The 26183-nt window shown below is 43.1% G+C and overlaps 1 protein-coding gene across 7 annotated transcripts in view; it reads left to right on the forward strand.

The window, feature by feature from the left end:
- LOC115194075 (fibroblast growth factor receptor 2) overlaps window positions 1-26183 on the forward strand; it is a 135268-nt gene that overhangs the window by 93660 nt on the left and 15425 nt on the right. For all 7 annotated transcript variants that reach the window (XM_029753419.1, XM_029753421.1, XM_029753420.1 and 4 more), the window contains one exon: window positions 14184-14254. In XM_029753419.1, the coding sequence (XP_029609279.1) occupies window positions 14184-14254 (71 nt within the window). The remainder of the gene's footprint in view (window positions 1-14183; window positions 14255-26183) is intronic.

The raw sequence follows: 26183 nt of genomic DNA on the forward strand, positions 1-26183 counted from the left end.
TCACTTTTTACTATAAACAACAACTGTGAGGATTTTTCTACATTAGTCACAACAATCTTTATAGAATAAAAATCTAATTACATGTGGAAATACGAAATGAGTGAACATTAGCAAGCAAGCAGCAGATGAAACAGAAATGGAATTCTCTCTTCCCTCTCCCCAGTTTTAGCTTGGTTTAGGATATTTACTAGCCCATACCAGTGACAAACATAGCTATGTCATTAACATATGGCAGTACACAAACAAAATCTAGCTCATTTATTTTGCTAAAGTGCCTTCAGGAAATATTCACACCCCTTGACTTTTTCCACATTTTGTTGTGTTATAAAGTGGGATTTTTTAATCCCACTTTATTGTTTTAATTGTATTTTTTTATGCAAATGTATATAATTATAGTTCATAAAAGTTAAAGAATTTGAAGTTAGGATAGCTTGAACACGTGAGAGTTGGTTTGGTGCCTCTAGCTTGAACGGTTCAATAGTTAATGTTGGGGAGTTATTCAATGCAAATGTATATTGTTACAGTTCCTAAAATGTTAAAATATGTTTTATTTAGGATAGCCTGAACATGAGAAAGTGGGTTTGGTGATGTTATGCTAATGTAGGCTAATGTCTTCTGACCCCAATTAGTCAGCGGGTCTATTGTTTGGTTGTTAGGCTGTTGGTTGGTTGTTTTAGTTGAGCAGTAGCAAATATATATACTATATATAGATAGATAGATAACTATAACTAATATATATATATATATATATATATATATATTTGCGCCCATCTCAGTAAACAAATCCATTGCGGAGGCCTAGGCTAAAAGCCAATTTATGCTTGATCCGAAAATGTGGTCAGAGACTACATATGGAGGGTGTGATGCAATTGTACGGCCTCCAGAGGCATGCAGAGGCCCAATCGAGCTCTGTACCACATCGCCATACTGCTCCCAAATGTTTTATTTTTTATTTAACCTTTATTTAACTAGGCAAGTCAATTAAGAACACATTCTTATTTACAATGACGGCACAATGCACTTAGGGTGTGTCTATATATGAAAAAATATAGGCACACCGTGGACAGCCCTAGTCGTGGACAGCCCTAGTCTTCTTAAACTGGTCAGTATTTGTGTGGTTGGTCATTAGTTGTGTTGTTCAGTAGTTGTCTGTTTTATTATTTATTTAACTAGGCAAGTCAGTTAAGAACAAATTCTTATTTACAATGACGGCATACCAGGGAACAGTGGGTTAACTGCCTTGTTCAGGGGCAAAACGACAGATTTTTACCTTGTCAGCTCAGGGATTCGATCCAGCAGCCCAATGCTTTAACCACTAGGTTACCTGCCGCACCTGATTGTGGTCAGTAGTTGTGTGGATGTGGTCAGTAGTTGTGTGGTTCTGTAGTTGTGGTCAGTAGTTGTGTGATGGTGGTCAGAAGTTTTGGTCAGGAGTTGTGTTCAGTAGTTCTGCTCAGGAGTTGTGTTGTGGTCAGTAGTTGTGTGGTTGTGACCAGTAGTTGTGTGGTTGTGGCCAGTAGTTGTAAGTAATTGTGTGGTTGTGGTCAGTAGTTGTGGGTTTGTGGTCAGTAGTTGTTGCTATGCAACAGTTGCCTTGGCTGGCCTGCTCCCTCTATGGCTAAAGCCAGTGTAAAATACATGCTAACATATACAGTACATTTGTGCTTTTAAACAAAATAAATACTGCACTTTAACTAGGGCTGTTGCGGTGACCTTATTACCGCCACACCGGCAGTCATGAGTCATGACCGCAGTCAAATTCCACGTGACTGCACTCTGGACATGGCTAACGACCAGCAGGTCACACAGGGCTCTTGTCTCTCTAACCACTCTGACTTCAATGCAATCGGAAATCACAAAATACTTATCGTGCCTCCCGAGTGGCGCAGTGGTTTAAGGCTTCTTAACACGCTAGAAACGTCACTACAGACCTGGGTTCGATCTCGGGCTGTATCACAACCGGCCATGATCGGGAGTCCTATAGGTCGGCGCACAATTGGCCCAGCATCGTCCGAGTTTGGGGAGGGTTTGGCCGGAGGGGCTTTACTTGGCTCATCGCGCTCTAGCGACTCCTTGTGGTGGGCCGGGCGCCTGCAGGCTGACTTCGATCGTCAGGTGAACGGTTTACTCCGACACATTGGTGTGGCTGGCTTCCGGGTGATTCATGTTTCGGAGGACGCATGACTCGACCTTCGCCTCCCGAGCCCGTTGGGGAGTTGCAGCGATCTTGCTTTTTTTTGGACTCGCCTCACGGTGATTTATCAATTTGAAGAAAAAAGTTCAACAACAGGTCGAAACTGAGTGGATAACATGGTCTTTGTGGATGTTGTTTCAAAGCTTAACAATGAAATGGGCAGCGCTTTCTAAGGTGATTCATTCAACACCCATACACATATTATAGCCCATGCCCAAAAAATACCCTGAATTAAAATGATTGTGCTTTTATACAATACATAGCATGTTACACACAGCAGAAAAAAAAACTGATTTAAGAAGTCTTTGGTTCATAATTGGATTTATTAATTCTATTAATCGCATTTGAGTGTGAACTGTATTATTATGCATACTGGATGAACTGGTTACCTTATGCTATGCTCCAAACTTAATATCCATGAGTCTTGGAGAGAACATATAGGCCTAGGTGATGCTGTTGGTTCATTGAGTGTGCAGGGCAGTTTACAGAGCTAGCCTACATCTTTATTTGACACATTACCTTTAGCTACAGAATATCTCACCAACATTTCCATCTCCTCTCTTTCCTCCATTCCTTTCCTGAGCGCACAGTGATGGGGCTGTCAACAGTAAAATTAAATATGTTTTGTTGTGAAAACATTTTACTTGGATGTTGATCCAAGCTGCATCACATCCGGCCGTGATTGGGAGTCCCATAGGGCGGCGCACAACTGGCCCAGCATCGTCCGGGTTTGGCCGGGGTAGGCAGTTATTGTAAATCATTTTTTCTTAATTGACTTGCCTAGATAGATAAAGGTTAAAATAAAAAAAAATAAAGAATCCCAAACAGATTTCACTTGGTTTCCCAAATTAAGACCGGGTAGCTGCAGGAAAAGGGTTGGAGACCCATGGCATACAGAGTTTGGGCGTAACGTCACTTGTCGCGCAGCGAGAGGCTGCATGCTCCTCAAACAGTGGTTGATGCATGGAGTGAAATAACCAGAGTAGCCTACCCGAATGATTGAAATGAGGTCGCTATTCGAGTGCACACGGATGACATAGCTTTTCCCCCTGCCCATTTGATAATGGGCCATTCTAAATCGAAACAGAAGTCTGATGGGGAAAATATGATCACTTGATGAGAGAACAGCGTGTGCAACCTGAGGCAAGGAACAGAGCGCACAACTTTTTGCGACTTTCTCAAATCATCAATAGCCTATGGTCGCATCATGCAGCCCATATATGTTTTGATTTATAAAAGACATTGTTTGTGTCATTCGCAACCGAAGTTGCCAAATTACTCTAAATCTAGCATATAGGACCTGTTACAAATGATCACTTTTACACTCAACATAGCCACTTCATATGCCCACTCGCTCCAGAATGTAAAAAATATCCTTTCTATTTTATTCAGCTTCAAGTTCAATTATATTCTTCTCACTATAAAATCATATAATGTAAAATAATGGCATTGGACTTAAGCATATCTTGTCTGCTAAATGAACAAGCCTACAGCTTATGCCATGGCGCATAGACAGATAACATACAGTAAGCCAACGCATACTGTTCTTCTGAAATACATTTTCTTCATATTATGTTTCTTTAGACCTGCCTAAAATAAATTGATTTATTATACCTTTTAAAATGTAGATGTTCCGAATGCGTGCGTGTTTATGTTAATTAACGGTCAATTATTTTGCATGAGAATAACCCGGCTGAAAGAATTGTCATGACCCTAAATCTGACTCACAAAACGTATTTGCTAGATTCATGAGAGTGTTAGACAAAGCAAGGCAAGTGAACTTCAAAACCTGATGTCTTTTTATTGAAATTAGCAGCTGTTGGTAAATAATGAATCTGCTAGCTTCTGACATGACTTACTGCATCTAGAAAGAGATCAGTTGGTGTGTTACTAAAACAGCATTATCTATTGATTGGTCGAAGCTATTCCTAAAAAAAAAAAAAAAATCTATTTTGAAAAGCAGAGAAAGATTTTATACACTGTCTTTGTCTGACTTGTTCGGGGAGTGGTCAAAACGGCAGTTGTTTGGAAACAGATGGGGGAAAATGTGTTAATGCAGTTACTGAAACTGCTGTTTCATTAGATCCGGAGAAGGAGATGATGTCGTACCCTCTCCAACAAGTTAGACAAAATGTTACAAGTGTTGAAAATTTCAGTTGTTTATACAGTGGGGGGAAAAAAGTATTTGATCCCCTGCTGATTTTGTACGTTTGCCCACTTACAAAGAAATGATCAGTCTATCATTTTAATGGTAGGTTTATATGAACAATGAGAGACTGAATAACAACAAAAAATCCAGAAAAACGCAGGTCAAAAATGTTATAAATTGATTTGCATTTTAATGAGGGAAATAAGTATTTGACCTCTCTGCAAAACATGACTTAGTACTTGGTGGCAAAACCCTTGTTGGCAATCACAGAGGTCAGACGTTTCTTGTAGTTGGCCACCAAGTCTGCACACATCTCAGGAGGGATTTTGTCCCACTCGTCTTTGCAGATCTTCTCCAAGTCATTAAGGTTTCGAGGCTGACGTTTGGCAACTCGAACCTTCAGCTCCCTCCACAGATTTTCTATGGGATTAAGGTCTGGAGACTGGCTAGGCCACTCCAGGACCTTAATGTGCTTCTTATTGAGCCACTCCTTTGTTGCCTTGGCCGTGTGTTTTGGGTCATTGTCATGCTGGAATACCCATCCACGACCCATTTTCAATGCCCTGGCTGAGGGAAGGAGGTTCTCACCCAAGATTTGACAGGACATGGCCCCGTCAAATGTCCCCTTAGCAGAAAAACACCCCCAAAGCATAATGTTTCCACCTCCATGTTTGATGGTGGAGATGGTGTTCTTGGGGTCATAGGCAGCATTCCACCTCCTCCAAACACGGTGAGTTGAGTTGATGCCAAAGAGCTCCATTTTGGTCTCATCTGACCACAACACTTTCACCAGTTGTCCACTGAATCATTCAGATGTTCATTGGCAAACTTCAGACGGGCATGTATATGTATTCTTGAGCAGGGGGACCTTGCGGGCGCTGCAGGATTTCAGTCCTTCATGGTGTAGTGTGTTACCAATTGTTTTCTTGGTGACTATGGTCCCAGCTGCCTTGAGATCATTGACAAGATCCTCCCGTGTAGTTCTGGGCTGATTCCTCACCGTTCTCATGCTCATTGCAACTCCACGAGGTGAGATCTTGCATGGAGCCCCAGGCCGAGGGATATTGACAGTTCTTTTGTGTTTCTTCCATTTGCGAATAATCGCACCAAATGTTGTCACCTTCTCACCAAGCTGCTTGGCAATGGTCTTGTAGCCCATTCCAGCCTTGTGTAGGTCTACAATCTTGTCCCTGACATCCTTGGAGAACTATTTGGTCTTGGCCATGGTGGAGAGTTTGGAATCTGATTGATTGATTGCTTCTGTGGACAGGTGTCTTTTATACAGGTAACAAGCTGCGGTTAGGAGCACACCCTTTAAGAGTGTGCTCCTAATCTCAGCTCGTTACCTGTATAAAAGACACCTGGGAGACAGAAATCTTTCTGATTGAGAGGGGGTCAAATACTTATTTCCCTCATTTAAATGCAAATGAATTTATAACATTTTTGACGTGCGTTTTCTCTATGTTTTTGTTGTTATTCTGTCTCTCACTGTTCAAATAAACTTACCATTAAAATTATAGACTGATCATTTCTTTGTCAGTGGGCAAACGTACAAAATCAGCAGGGGATCACATACTTTTTTCCCCCACTGTAAAAAGTTACAGAAAATGTTGTGGTTACTAAACAGCTGTCACTTTACCAGAATAAGATATTTGTAAAAAAATAAAAAAAGGGTTAAATACATAAAATGTTTTTCCTGATCTTTCTTATATCTCAGTGAATCTGTTATTCAATGTGTTTGTTTGGGCTAATAGCAGTAAGGCCAATTGTTTTCTCCATACAATATACATTTTCATACTTCAAGGGGTCTTACAATTCAAAATCAAATAGCTAAACTACCCTGGCTGAGACTTATAAATTAAAATGTATAAATTATACAAAAAAAACATTATGTAATCACACTGGTCATGGCTAGTCTACATATCTTAAAGTTGCAACCGCATTTCTAGCTTAAACAGTGTAAGAGTCGCGTGCTAAATAATAAAAAGTCAGAGGTATGATGAAGATTTAAACTCGGGACTTTTATGTCGCAAGTCCCACGAAATAAGAAGTATGATCAAGATTTAGAATGGGACCACTGTTTTGTTCAAAAGCTGAGGAATTGGAGGTGGAGAAATGTAACAACTCAAAAAATATATATATATATTATTATAATTTAAATTAAATAAATCGGTGAGCTATGGATACAACATTTAAATGTTATCCATATTCAGAGGTTAAACGGTATCTGTTTAAAATTACATTGTTTAGAAACAATTGAGTAGAACAAGCATATTTTTGGTGTTCTGATGGGGTATGACAAATTGACTAAGCGCATTTATTATATATAGTGCATTTGGACAGTATTTAGACCTTGACTTTTTCCACATTTTGTTACATTACAGCCTTATTCTAAAATGGATTAAATAGTTTTTTCCCCCTCAATCTACACACAATACCCCATAATGACAAAGCAAAAACAGGTTTAGACATTTTTGTAAATGTATGGTGTTAAATATTTTTGTATTAATATGTTCATGTCATTGACACTTACAAATAATTTAAATGTAGTTTCTAGTAGACTGTTACAATGCGAATGTCATGTAAAAAATTAAATAAAACTTTTTATACATTGTTTTGGAACTCCTTTTGCTCAGTTGTTTCAGTGGGCTGGCCCTGATCTGCTCTGTAAGCAAATTATTCCCATAGTTCGCTTCTGGAGACAGTTTTGTCAACAAGCTGCGGGCATGGAGGTATGATATTTTCTTTAGAAGAATCCATGTTGTCTGCATTCTCTCTCCTCTCGCTTGCTTCTCAAAAGTGGCTTGCACTGTGTCAGCTGCAAGTGCAAGCATGGCTAGCTTACTACAGCCCCCTTAAGATTCAGACAAATTAGTAGACATACGGATTGATGGATCGAGTCTATGACGTGAGACAGATTTGACTGAAGTACCGAAAGTAACAAAACTTCTAGTTCCAAACCGTTATTCGTGTTCTAGTATTTAAAAGTACCGAAGTGTCGGTGTACCGTGCAACACCAAAGTAAACGTTGTTAAAATGGAACCCAGTTGATTCATTTCGAGTTAACACTTCCCTCCCTCCCTTCTCAGTCTTGGCAGAGACTGGAGGTTCCCAGACCATCAGTAAATGCAGTGCTTATAGAGTGGCTCTGTGCCTCTCTTGTTCCTTCACTTCCATAGCCACTTGTCCAAACAGCCCGAGAGAGAGAGAGAGACAGATACTGAAAGAGATGGAGAGCAGAGTGCTTGTCATCTTCATAGTAGACCCCCAGTAGCATTCATCCCATTCCCACTGTAGAGCATAGCACAGCCTGCTGCTTTTTCATTACACATACTATAATGCTGAGACCCTAGCCTAGTTGAAAACAACCACCCACAACAGCATGGGCCATAGACAATGGGTGATGATGTAGTCTAGGAGAAAAAATACTTATTTCAGAAGGTGTATTAAAAAAGTAGGGTCTGTTTTTATTGTCAATCATCATGACGGTGCCTCTATGAGGACGGATATCAGCAGCATCTATGAGAGCCTCCTAACCCTATCTGGGAAAGCTGATTACCTGGCGGGTCAATCAAGGCAAAATAATATTGTAATAGATGGTATCCAGGAAAGTCAAAGTGAAATATGGGCAGAATCAGACAAAGTTCATAACTTGCGAGGTGAGGAGAAGGATTATTTAAGATACTGTTTGAAGAGGTAGGGTTTCAGATGTTTTCGGAAGATGGGCAGGGACTCTGCTGTCCTAGCTTCAGGGGAAAGCTGGTTCCACCATTGGGGTGCCAGGACAGTAGAGCTTGGGAGGGCCAAGAGACCTGAGGTGGCAGAACTGAGTGCTTGTGTTGGGGTGTAGGGTTTGAGCATCGCCTGAAGGTAGGGATGGACAGTTCATTTTGCTGTTCCGTAGGTAAGCGCCATGGCCTTGTAGTGGATGCGAGCTTTGACTGGAAGCCAGTGGAGTGTGCGGAGGAGTGGGGTGACATGAGAGGACTTGGGAAGGTTGAAAATAAGTTGCAGGTGTTTGATGGCACAAGCAGGGAGCCCAGCCAACACCGGGTTGCAGAAGTCCAGACGGGAGAGGACAAGTGCCTGGATTAGGACCTGTTCCGCTTCCTGTGTGAGGTAGGGTCGTACTCTACGGATGTTGTAGAGCATGAACCTGCAGGAGCGGGTCACTGCTTTGATGTTTGTAGAGAACGACAGGGTGTTGTCCAGGGTCACGCTAAGGTTCTTTGCACTCTGGGAGGGCGACACTGGAGTTGTCAGCCATGATGGAGATTTGAGCGGTCAGGCCTTCACCAGGAGGAAGAGCAGTTCCGTCTTGTCAAGGTTGAGCTTGAGGTGGTGGGTGGGGGGGTGATAGCAGAGATAGGAGAGACCATGTGAGGATATGATGGAGCCGAGTGACTTGGTGTATAGACAGAAGAAGAGAGAGCCTAGAACCGAGCCCTGGGGGACACCAGTAGTGAGAGTACGTGGTACAAACACAGATCCTCTTCACGTCACCTGGTAGGAGCGGCCTGCCAGGTAGGATGCAATCCAAGAGTGTGCATAGACTTCTCCACCACTGAGAGGGTGGAGAAAATGATCTGATTGTTAGATCTAGCGCTTAGCTCTAGGAGGATGAGAACAGAGGAGAGAGTCAGCTTTAGCCGTGCGGAGAGCCTCCATGACACAGAGAAGAGCAGTCTCGGTTGAGTGACCAGTCTTGAAGCCTGACTGGTTAGGGTCAAGAAGATCGTTCTGAGAGAGATAACGAGAAAGTTCATCAGAGACAGCATGCTCAAGTGTTTTGGAAAGAAAAGAAAGGGATACAGATTTATAGTTTGATGTCAGATGAGTCGAGTGTTGGTTTCTTGAGAAGGGGAGCAACTCGGGCCACTTTGAAGTCAGAGGGGATGCAGCCGGTGGTCAGGGATGAGTTGATGAGGGAAGGGAGAAATGGGAGAAGGTCTCCAGAGATGGTCTGGAGGAGGGGATGGGGTTGGGTGGCCAGACCTCACTAGTTGCAGGATGTCATCTGGAGAGAGAGGGGAGAAGAGGTCAAGACGTAGGGTAGTTCTGTGTGTTTGAGACTAGTGGACTCAACAGGCTTAGTGAATGAGTAGCGGATGTCTTCAACCTTTTTGTCGAAGTGGTTGACAAAGTCGTCCGCAGAGGAAGGAGGGGGAGAGTTTCCTAGGGTTAGAGGCAAAGCTTTGAAATTTAGAGTGGTAGAAAGTGGCTTTAGCAGCAGATGGAGTAAGAGAAGGTAGAAAGGAGGGAGTGAAAGGATGATAGGTCCTCCGGAAGTTTCATTTTCGCTCAGCTGCTGTTCTTTAAGCTCGCAATGAGTCACTCAGCCATGGAGTAGGAGGGGAGGGCCGAGTGGAAAGGGGACAGGGCGAGTCATAGGATGCGGGAAGGGAGGAGAGTAGGGTCGAAGAGGCAGAATCAGGAGACAAGAGGGAGAAGGATTTAGCTGAAGGGAGCGATGATAGGATAGAAGAGGAGAGAGTAGTGGGAGAGAGAGAGCAAAGATTGTGACGGCACATGACCATCTGGGTAGAAGCTGAGTGGTAAGGGTTGGTGGAAAGGGAGACAGAAAAGGAAACTAAGTAGTGATCAGAGACCTGGAGGGAGGGGGGGGGTGCAGTGAGATTAGTAGGTCGAGAAGCCTCTAGAAAAGTACAGTGTGAGATGAACTTTGTCTTCTTGACTGCAAATTGGCTGTTCCAAATGCTAACAGAGACCCGGGAATTCCACATGGGTTGTAAAAGTATAGGATGAGATGAACTCTGCGTTCTTGACTGCAAATTGGCTGTTCCAAATGCTAACAGAGACCCGGAATTCCACATGGGTTGTGCACGCAGGGTACACTAAATTAGAAGGGTAGCAGCCAGGGGGTGGGGAGTGTCTGTAAAGCCTACCGAGAGAGCTGCAAACAGGTATTGAAAACACACACATAGTTGACAAAGCTACAAAAGAGCAACATTAGAAAATCTAGGTAAGATACTCAAGTGAGGGAGTTGTGTGGCGCCTTCCTCGAACAACGCGGCGGAACTGTCTTTGTTTTGGCGACTGTCTTTGTTTTGTGACAAAACTGACACGACCGCCGCTTACAGCTGCGACTGAGAAACCAGGGGAGACTGAAGAGCTAACACTGATTGCCTAGGAGAAGTGAAACCACTCCCCCACCTTTACAGCCACTGATTACCAAAGAAAGTCACAGTTCCTGCTCCTTGATCCTGGTTGATGTGTCAACAACTATTTGAAAATGATGATCAGTCAACAGTTCACACACCAAGTAGGCCACTGGGAAGACAGGCAGCACATAAAGTAGATGGCCCTAGCTAGCAAAAAGACAGTACTAGACCACAACAGATAAAGACAAAAAAATATATACATATCACTCCTGGAGATATCAGGAGTCCTCTAGCTATAGAATGAAGCACGATTTGTAGTGAAGTTCTTCAGGTTCAAGGACAAGCTTGAGGTTCTTGAAAGAGCAAAATCATCAATGAGGATTTCTCTGAGGCAGTCCACCAAAGAAGAGAATAACTCATGCCAGCTATGAATGCTGCGTGAGAATGTGGGGACATAGCCTACCTGCAGTATGACAAACTGATTGTTCACCCTTCTCCCAAGGGCCTATGAGGAGTGACAGAAATATACCTTTGGGTTAGTAATCCCAGCCCTCCCCACATACACACACACACACACACACACACACACACACACACAGACACACACACACACTGACTGAGTATCTGCTGGTTCATGCTCGGACAATCAAATACTCTGAACTTACCAAAGAAAGGTCTGTTGATTGCTCATACAGTATGAATAAATGTAGTTTAAGGAATAAGATTAATTAAATGTGAAGTCATACCATTTATGTATTAGCAATATCAGAGACTCATTTGAGGATGCAAAAATGTCAATACATGGATTATACACTGAGTGTACAAAACATTAAGAACACCTGCTCTTTCCATGACAAACTGACCAGGCGAATCCAGGTGAAAGCTATGATCCATTATTGATTTCACTTGTTAAATCCACTTCAATGTAGATGAAGGAGATGAGAGAGGTTAAATGATTTTTTTGTTGTTGTCTTGAGACAAGTGAGACATGTATTGAATGGGTGAATGGGCAAGACAAAATATTTAAGTTCCTTTGAACCGGGTATGGTACATTTAGGAGGTGCCAGATGGACCGGTATCAAGAATGGTCCACTTCCCAAAGGACATCCAGCCAACTTGACACAATTTTGGGAAGTATTTACCACAGTTACCATTTCGATAGATGCATGCATCAGTACCTAGGCTGATGATATCAGCAGCAGAAATGTATTTACAAGGATATGTTCACTGGCAGCTGGCTATTGTAGGAAAGTTACTGTAACGATGTGCGCTGAGAGTCAGGAAGCAAGTTCAGGGAATGAGTGTTTTAATAAAATTAACATAATACAAACCAAGAACCTCGAACAATGCCTAGACATGAAACAGAAACAATGACACCTGGAGAAGGAACCAAAGGGAGTGACGTATATAGGGCAGGTAAGTCTGGTGAGTCTGAAGACGCGCAGGTGCGCGTAACGATGGTAACAGGTGTGCACCATAACGAGCAGCCTGATGACCTAGAGGCCAGAGAGGGAGCACACGTGACTGTACCCCCTCCCCGACGCATGGCTCCAGCTGCAGGACGCCGACAAAAATGATGATCCCAGGGAACAGGAGCGGACCGGTCACCTCTGTAGAGGCGCAGTCAATCCGGCTGAGACGCAGGAGCATGGCGACCTAGAGCGCCGGAGAGAGCATAACTGACGGTACCCCCTCCCCAGCGCTGTCGGCTCCAGCCGCAGGACGCCAACCCAAGGGACGATCCCGGGGATCAGGAGCAGACTGGTCACCCCCGCTGATGCGCAGGTGCACGTAACGATGGTAACAGGTGTGCGCCATAACGTGCTGCCTGGTACCTAGACGCCGGAGAGGGAGCACACGTGACAGTTACAATCTAATGAAACATTTGTTACATGAACAGGATCCTTTTAGCCCATATGTGTCATCCTATGAAGTGGATGTTATGTTGCGCACTCACTAGTCTTTCCCTCTCATTTTAGTAGATATATTTTGCCGTAATGATCTGGCAACATGCAACAAGGGATGTAGCCTACAGTCAGAGAGGGAAGATGGACAATGTTGATTGGCAGGTGAAATTATGTCCAATGGGGTTGCAAGGTAAAAGTGGGACTGGGATTAGGTTGGCTCCTTTCCTCCTTGCTTGGCAGAGATCTCAGAAAAGGTCAAATTGTGAGCCTGCGACCCAAATTGATCACATAGAATTTAGTATTTTCGCTGTTCTATCTAGCGCTGCAGTGAGTGGAAGGGCTGTGACAGATGATTGGCTAAACAGTATGGATGACAGGAAGTTAGTGGGTGCAGTGTTGTTAGACTTTAGTGCTGCTTTTGATGTAATTGATCTTGAGCTGTTGCTAGGTAAACGCAAATATTATGCTGATCTATTCTGGATGGTAAGCTATCTATCCAGGAGAAGGCAAAAAGTATTATTTAATGGTAGCTTTTCGAACAGTAAATATTTACACTGTGGTGTTCCTCAAGTTAGCTGCCTAGACCCACTTCTTTACTAATGATTTACTGTACCCTCAGTAATGAATAAAGCAAGAGTGGTTATGTATCCTGATGACTCTACAATGTATAGCGCTGCATCAGCATATAATGAGTTAACAAATGTACTGAACTAAGAACAGTGTCTGAGTGGGTTAACGTTAACAAATTGGTGTTGAATATTTCTAAAACAAAATGTATTGTATTTGGTCCAAGATAAATGCTTGCTGGTGACCCTCAATTAAACTTGTCGATGGATCTGTGGAACAAGGTAATAAGACCAAACTACTTGGTGTCACATTGTACGCAGCTCTATCCTGGTCTGAACATATTCATAACCTTGTAATCGAAATAGGTAGGGGAACAAGAAAATGTTCAAAGTATGTAACATCCAGCACTCTTAATCAGGGAATTCAAGCTTTGGTTCTATCACACCTAGAGTACTGTCCAGTCATATGGTCATCTGCTGCAAAAACAAAACTAGCTCAAAACAGTGCTGCCTGATTAGCTCTACATTGCTCTAACCATATGAATGTCTACCGAATGCATCTTAATCTCTCATGAATTCCTGTTTTTTTTTGGGGGGGGGGGGGGGGGGTAGTAATTTTCAAAAAACCAAAGTACTTTTTTGTCCAACTAGTGTATACAAGTAACGTACATAACCACCACCAAGCCAGACAGGCAAGTTAATCTTATACCCCCCAGACCAAGGACACATCTCAAATCTAGAGTAATATTCAGAGCCATCACTGAATGGAATTCTTTACGAAGTCACATTTCTCAGGCAAAAAGTAAATCCAACTTCAAGAAAACAATAAAAGAACATCTAATGCGATCGACCATATGACTGGACAGATATTAATCCCACTGAATGTTAAATGTATTACCTGTAAGGTATTTTAATGGTCTTTAATGTCTACTTGTTAAGTGTTTGTAATGTCTTAAGGTAAAAGGTAATTGTTTCTAATGTCTTTATAGTTCTGTGTTAAACCCCAGGAAGATAAGCTGACGTTATAGCGTCAGCTAATGGGGATCCTAATAAAAAATTCCAATTCAAATTCCCAAATCTAATGAGATTCCTGGGAATACCAGGAACCTGGAAGAACTGCATGATTGGCGAATAATATTGGTCATAAAATACCCCAGAGGATGTCTGTTTGCGCATACATATCTAATTGTACATTTTTCAACCCTGTGACCTATTGACCTCTGACCTGTGTGGGTTTGTCCTCAGGGTCGTCTCCCGGTGAAGTGGATGGCTCCTGAGGCGCTCTTCGACCGTGTGTACACTCACCAGAGTGATGTGTAAGTACTGTAACTTGTTTTTGCTCTCTCTCACACCCATACAATCCACTGGGCACAGACGTCAATTCAACGTCTATTCCACATTGGGTTAACGTAATTTTATTAAAAGCAGGAACTCAGCCTAGACTGTGCTTATTAGGCACCAAATGCAAGAAAAACGATTAAAACAGGGAGGGACTAGCTAGACCTGTACAATAAAAAACGTTTATATTCGTTCTCAGTTGCAAAACACTTTAAAACATTTGTCATTGTGTGCCCTAATTAACACAACCCTGGCCTATACACTCACTGGCTGTAGCTCTGTGATGCAATTGTTTTGCAGCAAGACCGAGGGGGTAAGAGGGTGGGATGGTGGTGGGGGATCGGGTACAGGAGGTCAGTGAGGTGTTTTGATTGTGGTGGAGTTAGTAGGTGCGGGGTGGTATTTTTTGGGGGGTAGGTTGTGTACCGGCCGGTCTGTGGCAAAAGTGAAAGTTTCACGCTAGACTTGCAGCCAATGCTGTGTTACTAATCTGCCTGTCTTCAAAGCCTCTGGAAGGGGCCAGAGCCCACCTCCCCCTGCCCTACTCTGAAGTCTCCCGTAGACCTCCTTCAAGTCTTTCACACATAACTGAATGCAACAATACCACCTCGCCCCCAACCTTCAAATTAGGCCTCCTCTCTCACCTTCCACCCATTCTGCACACACTCATCTCTCAGTCTTGAGTCTTCATTCTTTGAACATGTGGCTCATCTTTTTCGGGGGCCTTTTCCGTTAACAAAATAATCCCTATTTTCCCCCTCTCCGTTTTTATTTTCATTAATCTCGAAAGTGAATGGCAGCAGACCCGTCTTTCCTCCTTTCCTCATCTCTTTCAAGGATTACTTGCTCTAAAAAAGGAAACAGAAGAACAAAAGAGTAGCCGAGTCCCCCATCTGAATCACACTTTAGGCAAAAACTGATCCATAACATGACATCAGATTAAATTAGTATATGATGTCTCATTTGGATTACGTAATACCCCCATGGTCTGATGTATGTGTATTGATCTCTAAAATGTTAGAGTGAAATGCCCAACCAGCTAATAGTGAGCACTGATTTGAGCCACAGAAGTATGCTATTCTGCATAAGTTTAATTTATTTAGGCTAGTTAGCAGACCAGCCTCACCCCCCATTCCCCTGTTGTATTAGTGTGTGTGTGTGAGAGAGAGAGAGAGAGAGAGAGACAGAGAGAGAGCTTGTGTGTATATCTACATGGGCCAATGGAATGAGAGGTGAGCGATGGATACAAAGTGCCATTGAATGGAGCATAGGAGTATGTAAACAAACGGAAAGATATGGTGTGAGATAGGAGAGAACAAATTCAGGGCCAGTTATGTTAACAGATGGATGGAGAGATACCCACAGGACTAAATAAAAGAAAAGTGTATCTGTGTCATGTCGTGTCCTCTTTGGGTCATTAACGTAGGCTTGTAGCTCTGTGTATGTATGTATGTATGTGTGTGTGTGTGCCGCATTTCCCTGTGTGTGCTATAATACACTCTTTGTTGATCCAAACACACACACTGCCATGATGATTCATAGATTTTTTTGGTTGAGATATGCCATTCAATGGAAGTGTTGTCTGTTTTCAGTGTATCTTTCCCCTAGGATTTTTTCCGCTGTTAAATTAATTTAGGGGAAACATTGATCTTGTGTATCACTGTATGTAAATACAGTGCATGCTATTGATGAATGTCAATATCAGGGTATTATTGATGCTTTAAATGAGTGTTGTAATAATGACCGGACACTGTACAATACAGTGACAATGTACAGTAGAAGTGAGCTAGCTATTAACACAGTCATCCATTACATAAATAGTAATCTATACTGTTAGCCTTGTTATCTCTGAGTGGGTGGTCCAGCTCACTGTTTGTTTTGGTGTGTCACTCTGACTAGTGACTGGACAATGGGGGCCAGTGTGACATTGTGACTGTCCAGTATTGGGACAAAGGGCATCTTTGATGCCAGCGTGGCACTACCCACCAGCTGTAGGAGCGGGTCGGTGCCGCGGGGTGGTGCGGGCTACCGGAGGGAGGTCAGAAAGAGGGCATTGATAGTTACACCCTGCTACAGCTCATCCAAGCTCATCACCAAAACCTCTCTCTGCAACTGGATCCTGGACTTCCTGATGTGCTGCCCCAGTTGGTGAGGGTAGGTAACAACACCTCTGCCATGGTGACCATCAACACGGGAGCCCCTCAGGGGTGTGTGCTTAAGGTGTCCGCATGCTTCCCAGCCGAATCAGTTCAGAAGAGTTTGTGCATATATTATGACAACATTTTGTGACGTTTTTGTTTGTCTTGGACTTCAGTGAGAAATTTTTTCGGCTGTTTGGTTACACACATTTTTTACTGGTGGCAAGCCAAAGCTCGGAGCCAAAGTCTAAGCCCCTTCATCGGTAATTGGTCAACAGTATATCTTTTCAAATAAAGTCTTTGTTGTCATTCAACAAGAGACGACTTGTTTTCATGCAAATTTTTTCATTGAGAAATACTGCACCAAACATCTTATTTAGATGTAAAATTGCACAACTAAGATCTCCTCTGCAGAAATGTCAATATGAATGATCTTAGATTAATTCAGACTATTTTGAGGAAGTGTATATTGGCTACGGCATCTCAGAATGGACAAACCGTACTATTGGCGAGTTTTCCTTGTTGTTTGACTGAAGGTATTTTAAGGGAGTATGCAAGCATGCTGACACCTTTAGTCCTCCCCTGTACTCCCTGTTCAACCATGACTGCGAGGCCATGCACGACTCCAAAACCATCATCAAGTTTGCTGACAACACGAAAGTGGTGGGCCTGATCACCGACAGCGATGAAGCCGCGTACAGGGAAGAGATCAGAGACTTGGCAGTGTGGTGCCAGGACAACAGTCTCTCCCTCAAAGTCAGTAAGACCAAGGAGCTAATCGTGAACTACAATAAAAAGAGGGGAAAGCACGTCCCCATCCACATCGACAGGGCTGTAGGGGAGCGGGTCAAGAGCTTCAAGTTCCTTGGCATCTACATCACATGCTCCACACACACCCGTGTAACCGATGTGAAATGGCTAGATGGTTAGTGGTGGGTAACGATGCTACGAGGGTAACGATGCTACGAGGGTGGCTGTTGTCGATCTGTGCAAAGGGTCCCTGGTTCGAGCCCAGGTAGGGGCAAGGAGAGGGACGGAAGCAAAACTGTTACATTGGTGCCGTGACCCGGATCACTGGTTGCTGCGGAAAAGGAGGAGGTCAAAAGGGGGGTGAGTGTAACCAATGTGAAATGGCTAGCTGTTAGCGGTGGTGCGCGCTAATAGCGTTTCAATCGGTGACGTCACTCGCTCTGAGACCTTGAAGTAGTTGTTCCCCTTGCTCTGCAACGGCCGCGGCTTTTGTGGAGCGATGGGTAACGATGCTTCGAGGGTGGTTGTTGTTGATGTGTGTAGAGGGTCCCTGGTTCGAGCCCAGGTAGGGGCGAGAAGAGGGACGGAAGCTAAACTGTTACATCTGCACAGTCGTGAAGAGGGCACGACAGCGCCTCTTTACATCACTAAGGACTTAACATGGTCCACACACACACGCAGTGTCATGAAGAGGCCACGACAGCGCGTCTTACCCCTCAAGAGGCTGAAAACATTTGGTATGGACCCTCCGAATCTCAAAAATTCTACAGCTGCACCATTGAGAGCATCTTGACTGGCTGCATCACAGCTTGGTATGACAAATTAACCGCTCTGGACCGCAAAGCTCTACAGAGGGTGGTGCGGACGTCCCAGTACATCACTGTGGCCGAGCGCCCTGCCATCCAGGACCTCTATATCAGGCGATGTCAGAGGAGGCCCAAAAAATTGCACCAGCCAACCAAGCCATAGATTGTTCACTCTGCTACCGTCCGGCAAGCGGTAACGGAGCATCAGTTCTCGGACCAACAGGCTCCGAGACAGCTTCTACCCCCAAGCCATAACACTGCTAAATAGTTAATTAAATGGTTACCCGGACTATCTGCATTGGCCATATCTTGCACTGACTCTCTGCACACTCACAAGACTATATACTGTGCATTCGGAAAGTATTCAGACCCTTTTACTTTTTCCATATTTTTTTTACGTTCTAAAATGTATTAAATTAAAATTTTTCCTCATCAATCTACACACAATACCCCATAATGGCAAAACAAAAACAGGTTTTTAGAAATGTTTGCAAATGTATTAAAAATTTAAAACAGAAATACCTTATTTACATGAGTATTCAAACCCTTTGCTATGAGACTCGAACTTGAGCTCAGGTGCATCCTGTTTCCATTGGTCATTCTTGAGATGTTGCTACAGCTTGATTGGAGTCCACCTTTGGTAAATTCAATTGATTGGACAAGATTTGGAAAGGCACACACCTGTCTATATAAGGTCCCACAGATGACAGTGCATGTTAGAGCAAAAACTAAGCCATGAGGTCAAAGGAATTGTCAGTAGAGCTCGGAGACAGGATTGTGTCAAGGCACAGATCTGGTGAAAGGTACCAAAACATTTCTGCAGCATTGAAGGTCCCCAAGAACACAGGGGCCTTGGTCAGGGAGGTGACCAAGAACGCTATGGTCACCCTGACTGAGCTCCAGAGTTTCTCTGTCGAGATGGGAGAATCTTCCAGAAGGACAACCATCTCTGCAGCACTCCACCAATCAGGCCTTTATGGTTGAATGGCCAGACGGAAGCCACTCCTCAGTAAAAGGCACATGACAGATAGCTTGGCCGCGTCATCACACAGTGAAATCATCACAGTGCGCAGCTGAACACTGTATGCTGTAAACACTCAATTTGTTATTTTTGACGAAAACAACCAATATTTGTTAAATATAAATACTGAACTTGTTTTTGCATGGATTCCGCGATGCTGTTTGCTTTTAACAGCTAGGACTGCTATTTCTTGTCCCGGAATCCCGCTTAATAGCCTGTTTGACAGAGCTGCTAGCCATCAAGCTAACAAAGTTAGTCCCAGATGAGTTTTGCAATGGAGCCCTCTTTGTCTGGAGAAATAAATTAACGGTTCCCGCACTGTAGGAGCAGTATCTACTACGCTTTGTTTCGGGACAAACCGGATCACTCCGAGTTCCAATGCGGCAATTGTTTGCTTGCCGAGGATTATAGGCTTGAGGTGGCTTCCTTGATTACTCAGGTCGCCAGCCTACGTAAGAAACTGGGGAAAGCACAGAGTGGAATGTTAACGTTTTCTACACCGGTGGCTGGACGGCGTTCGCGCTTGTTGGATGCATCTCCGCCTTGTCGTTTGTCGTTATCCGACTGGCCGGTGTTGCCCGGAGCTCCCCATCTGATAGCGGAGTCAAAGGAGCACAGCAAGAGGAGCATGGCAATCAACGATGGTCGCATGTCACAAGCCGTGAAAGCTGAAGACAGTAGCCTACCGCAAAGCAGTCTACACTCCCAACGAGAGGCCTGGAGCGTATACAAACAGCGAATAGTTTTGCTGTCTTGGAGCCTGATTTTCCTGCACCTTCATTACTGGGGGTTCCCAGCGCTGGGGATATCCGAATCCTGTGAAGCGTGGGAGTGGGCGGATTTCCTCATCCTTCTCACCAGCCGTGATTTTGGGCAGCTCCATGATAAGAAATGTGACCGTTCCTGGTGCAAAAACAATGTCCTATCCCGGAGCTCGAGTAAATTACATTACTAAGCTGTTCCTGAATGTACTACATCAGGACATGGAAATCGATTCTATTGTAGTCCATGTGGGTTTACATTATAAAGAGCTGATTGACTCTCTACTAGACACTAATAAAATACCCATCATAGCTGGCCCTGTGCCCTCTCTGCTTCGTGGCATTGAACGCTTTATCAATTTTCTTTCTCTTCACAACTGGCTACGGGATTGCAGCTCAATTGGTGTAACTTTTGTTGACAATTTCGATACCTTTTTGAAACAAACACATTTTATAAGGAGGATAGGATCCACCCAAATAATTTGTGTTCCTGGATCCTTTCACAGCATTGTAAGGCTGCGTTGAGACAATGATTTATCAATGATAAGTTACCAGCTCAGTTAATCCCTACCATTGTGACGCTGAGTTGTCATAATGCTTCAGCAAATGTTCATTATCCCAGGGACGTTGGTAGACACAATGTAAGTCCCTCTAACTGCCCTGAATGCCTCTTCTGATCATACAGCTATTGTATGCCGTAATCATGTGCCTATGAACCAGATTTATATTGTTAGCACTGAGGCGGTGTGCCCTAGTAGGAAGTCCACTGTGTGCAGCTCAACCTGCACTAACATAAATAACATGAGGATATCTACTTCTGCTAAGCTTCCCAGTAAACCAATGACAACAAGTAAGCATCCCAGAAGAAAAGTGCTCAAAATAGCCCACATTATTTATTTATTTATTTGATCTTTATTTAACTAGGCAAATCAGTTAAGGAAAATTATTATTTACAATGACGGCCTACCCCGGCCAAACCTTAACCCGGACAATGCTGGGCCAATTGTGCGGCGCCCTACGGGACTCCCAATCACGGCCGGTTGTGGTACAGCCTGGAATCAAACCAGGGTCTGTAGTGACGCCTCTAGCACTGAAATGCAGTGCCTTAGACACCTGCGCCACTCGGGAGCCCACATTAACATATGTATCTTAAGAAACAAGGTTCATGAAATCAATCATTTGCTAGTAACAGATGACATTCACTTCTCTGAAACTCACTTAGATAATACTGTTGATGATACAGTGGTAGCAATACAAGGCTATAACATTTACAGAAAAGACAGAAATGCCAATGGTGGATGTGTTGCTGTTTATATTCAGAACCACATTCCTGTAAAGCTTAGAGAGGATCTCATGTTAAATACTGTTGAAGTAATATAGCTACAGGTTCATCTGCCTCACCTAAAACCCATTCTTGTGGGAAGCTGCTATAGACCACCAAGTGCTAACAGTCAGTATCTGGATAATGTGTGAAATGCTTGAAAATGTATGTGATATCAACAGAGTGGTACATTTTCTGGGTGATTTAAATATTGACTGGCTTTCATCAAGCTGCCTACTCAAGAAAAATCTTCAAACTGTAACCGGTGCCTGCAACCTGGTTCATGTTACCAGTTAGGGTAGTTACAAACAGCACAGGAATGAAATCATCAACATGTATTGATCACATCTTTACTAATGTTGCAAAAATTTGCTTGAAAGCAGTATCCAGATCCATAGGATGTAGTGATCACAATATAATAGCCATATCTAGGACATCCAAAGTTCCAAAGGCTGGTCCTAATATAGTGTATAAGAGGTCATAGAAGAAGGTTGGTAGCGATTCCTATGTTGTTGATGTAAAGAATATTTGGTCCGTGGTGTGTAATGAGGAGCAAACAGATGCTGCACTTGACACATTTATGAAATTGTTTCTTCCAGTTACTAATAAACATGCACCCATTAAGAAAATTACTGTGAAAACTGTTCAATTCCTCATTAATCCACAAGGATTTAACAATTGTATGGTTGAGAGGGATGAGGCAAAAGGAATGGCAAATAAGCCAAGCTGCACAACCGATTGGCAAATGTATTGCAAATTGAGAAACCATGTGACTAAACTGAATAAAAAGAAGAAGAAACAACACTATGAAACAAAGATAAATGGAATAAAGAATGATAGTAAAAAGCTTGGGCGCACCTTAAATTACATTTTGGGAAAAAAAGGCAATCTCAGCTCCATCATTCATTGAATCAGATGGTTCATTTATCACAAAACCCACTGATATTGCCAACTACTTTAATAATTTTTTCATTGGCAAGATTATCAATCATAGGCATGATGTGCCAGCAACAAATGCTGACACTACACATCCAATTATATCTGACCAAATTATGAAAGACAAGCATTGTAATTTTGAATTCTGTAAAGTGAGTGTGGAATGACAAGCCACCGTGGTCTGACAACTTGGATGGAAAATTACTGAGGATGATAGCGGACAATGTTGCCACTCCTATTTGCAATTTCTTTCAATTTAAGCCTACTAGAAAGTGTGTGCCTACAGGCCTGGAGGGAAGCAAAAGTAATTATGCTACCTAACAATAGCAAAGCCCCCTTTACTGGCTCAAATAGCTGACCAATCAGCCTGTTACCAACCCTTAGTAAACTTTTGGAAAAAATGGTGTTTGACAAGATACAATGCTATTTTACAGTTAACAAATTGACAACAGACTTTCAGCACGCTTATAGGGAAGGACATTCAACAAGCATAGAACTTAAACAAATGACTGATGATTGGCTGAGAGAAATTGATGATAAAAACATTGGGGGCTGTTTTGTTAGACTTCAGTGTGGCTTTTGCCATTATCGATCATAGTCTGCTGCTGGAAAAACGTACACTACCGTTCAAAAGTTTGGGGTCACTTAGAAATGTTCTTGTTTTTTAAAGAAAAGCTCATTTTTTGTCCATTAAAATAATATCAAATTGATCAGAAATACAGTGTAGACATTGTTAATGTTGTAAATTACTATTGTAGCTGGAAACGGCAGATTTTTTTATGCAATATCTACAGGCGTACAGAGGCCCATTATTAGCAACCATGTGTTCCAATTGCACATTGTGTTAGCTAATCCAAATTTATAATTTTAAAAGGCTAATTGATCATTAGAAAACCCTTTTGCAATTATGTTAGCACAGCTGAAAACTGTTGTTCTGATTTAAAGAGGCAATAAAACTGTCCTTCTTTAGACTAGTTGAGTATCTGGAGCATCAGCATTTGTAGGTTCCATTACAGGCTCAAAATGGCCAGAAACAAAGACCTTCCTTCTGAAACTCATCAGTCTATTCCTGTTCTGAGAAATGAAGGCTATTCCATGCGAGAAATTATCAAGAAACGGAAGATCTCGTACAACGCTGTGTACTACTCCCTTCACAGAACAGCGCAAACTGGCTCTAAGAGTGGGAGGCCCCGGTCCACAACTGAGCAAGAGGACACATACATTAGAGTGTCTAGTTTGAGAAACAGACGTCTCACAAGTCCTCAACTGGCAGCTTCATTAAATATGCGGCTCCGAATTCCTTGCCATATGGCATAACATACAAACTTTCAATGTACATTTGTTTGTAACTTATAGTATCTGAGTCTGAGAGTAAATACACTGCTCAAAAAAATAAAGGGAACACTTAAACAACACAATGTAACTCCAAGTCAATCACACTTCTGTGAAATCAAACTGTCCACTTAGGAAGCAACACTGATTGACAATACATTTCACATGCTGTTGTGCAAATGGAATAGACAACAGGTGGAAATTATAGGCAATTAGCAAGACACCCCCAATAAAGGAGTGGTTCTGCAGGTGGTGACCACAGACCACTTCTCAGTTCCTATGCTTCCTGGCTGATGTTTTGGTCACTTTTGAATGCTGGCAGTGCTTTCACTCTAGTGGTAGCATGAGACGGAGTCTACAACCCACACAAGTGGCTCAGGTAGTGCAGCTCATCCAGGATGGCACATCAATGCGAGCTGTGGCATGAAGGTTTGCTGTGTCTGTCAGTGTAGAGTCCAGAGCATGGAGGCGCTACCAGGAGACAGGCCAGTACATCAGGAGACGTGGAGGAGGCCATAGGAGGGCAACAACCCAGCAGCAGGACCGCTACCTCCGCCTTTGTGCAAGGAGGAGCACTGCCAGAGCCCTGCAAAATGACCTACAGCAGGCCACAAATGTGCATGTGTCTGCTCAAACGGTCAGAAACAGACTCCATGAGGGTGGTATGAGGGCCCGACATCCACAGGCGGGGGTTGTGCTTCCAGGCCAACACCGTGCAGGACGTTTGGCATTTGCCAGAGAACACCAAGATTGGCAAATTCGCCACTGGCGCCCTGTGCTCTTCACAGATGAAAGCAGGTTCACACTGAGCACATGTGACAGAATCTGGAGACGCCGTGGAGAATGTTCTGCTGCCTGCAACATCCTCCAGCATGACCGGTTTGGCGGTGGGTCAGTCATGGTGTGGGGTGGCATTTCTTTGGGGGGCCGCACAGCCCTCCATGTGCTCGCCAGAGGTAGCCTGACTGCCATTAGGTACTGAGATGAGATCCTCAGACCCTTTGTGAGACCATATGATTGTGCGGTTGGCCCTGGGTTCCTCCTAATGCAAGACAATGCTAGACCTCATGTGGCTGGAGTGTGTCAGCAGTTCCTGCAAGAGGAAGGCATTGATGCTATGGACTGGCCCGCCCGTTCCCCAGACCTGAATCCAATTGAGCACATCTGGGACATCATGTCTCGCTCCATCCACCAACGCCACGTTGGACCACAGACTGTCCAGGAGTTGGCGGATGCTTTAGTCCAGGTCTGGGAGGAGATCCCTCAGGAGACCATCCGCCACCTCATCAGGAGCATGCCCAGGCGTTGTAGGGAAGTCATACATGCACGTGGAGCCCACACGCACTACTGAGCCTCATTTTGACTTGTTTTAAGGACATTACATCAAAGTTGGATCAGCCTGTAGTGTGGGTTTCCACTTTAATTTTGAGTGTGACTCCAAATCCAGGCCTCCATGTGTTGATAAATTGGATTTCCATTGATTTATTTTTGTGTGATTTTGTTGTCAGCATATTCAACTATGTAAAGAAAAAAGTATTTAATAAGATTATTTCATTCATTCAGATCTAGGATGTGTTATTTTAGTGTTCCCTTTATTTTTTGAGCAGTGTATATCAGTGTGGTTACCTTGTTACTTTTGTGTTCGGTAACACTTCAATTATGTTTGTTAATTTAAGATGACCTCAAATTACGCAGTCGGCAGGCTATCAAAAGGAGAAGAAGCAAAACTCCCTTAAAAATATAACAATAACAAACAGATTTGTGTGTAGTGTAATGTGCCTCAATACACAATAGCCCCTTTCAAATCACCCAGTTCAACCCGCTCTTATTGCTAAAATAGCAGGGCTATGCAGGTCAGTAATCATACCGTTAACTTGTATTTAGTTGGTATGACATGTAATGTGTAGATTTTTATAAATGTCTCATGGCTCACGGCTACACTGAGCTATGTAATAACGGAGGGGAATTACAAACTCGAACTAAACCAATGAAAGTAGAGATCCCACGATCTATAATGATAGTTTAGATGTATAATTCCAAACTATGGAGGGGAAAAATAACAGCTATGGCTGTGTTGCGCTTGTACCATGGATTAGCGACATGGGTTAGCTACAAGGTTAGCTCAAACAGAAGCAAAAGATTAGCATTAAACCAACATTATAAGTAAACTAATGGTTGCCTCAAAATATGAGAGCTAAACAAACTAGTGAAATCCTTGCAATATATGTTCTTCTAGGTAGCCATCTAAGGAAAATAACAAGATAACTAAAGTATTATTTAAGTTTTGGTCTAAGCATCATGAATATTAATGCAGATGTGCTCTAGTCCGAATTAGCTGAGATTGATAACAAGTGATGTCAGCTAACGTTAGCTAAAGAGGTCCGATCTGTAACGTAAATGTTAGCTAACTAGCTAATCTGGCATTAACATGTGCCATCATAATCCAAAATGCTGATTACTGGAGAAATTCACATAACGTTATAGCTAGATACCCATCTTCTCCAGGTGGAGTTACAGTCCCTTGCAGCACAGGTAACCAGTCCGTTAACAGATCAACAACAGTAACGTCCATGCAGCTGGATGGCCCGGTTCAGTCCTTAAACTGGCTAGTATAACTTGCCTCCAGATAGCTAAATAGTCTGTTGCTTCCTAGCTTGGTTTGTTAGGCTAGAGTTTCACCCAAAGTTGGAAAAAGAGAACTGAATTACTGTTGTGTTCGATATTCACTTGCGTGTCAAATTCTTCAGAATGAAATTCTTAGCTAGCGCTGGTTCTGAGAAGCCCTCTGGGGTTGTTATCATCAAATCCGCAGGGTATCACAGGCCATAACGGATTCCCTCAC

Source organism: Salmo trutta, chromosome 5, assembly GCF_901001165.1.
Source record: "Salmo trutta chromosome 5, fSalTru1.1, whole genome shotgun sequence".
Lineage (NCBI taxonomy): Eukaryota > Metazoa > Chordata > Actinopteri > Salmoniformes > Salmonidae > Salmo > Salmo trutta.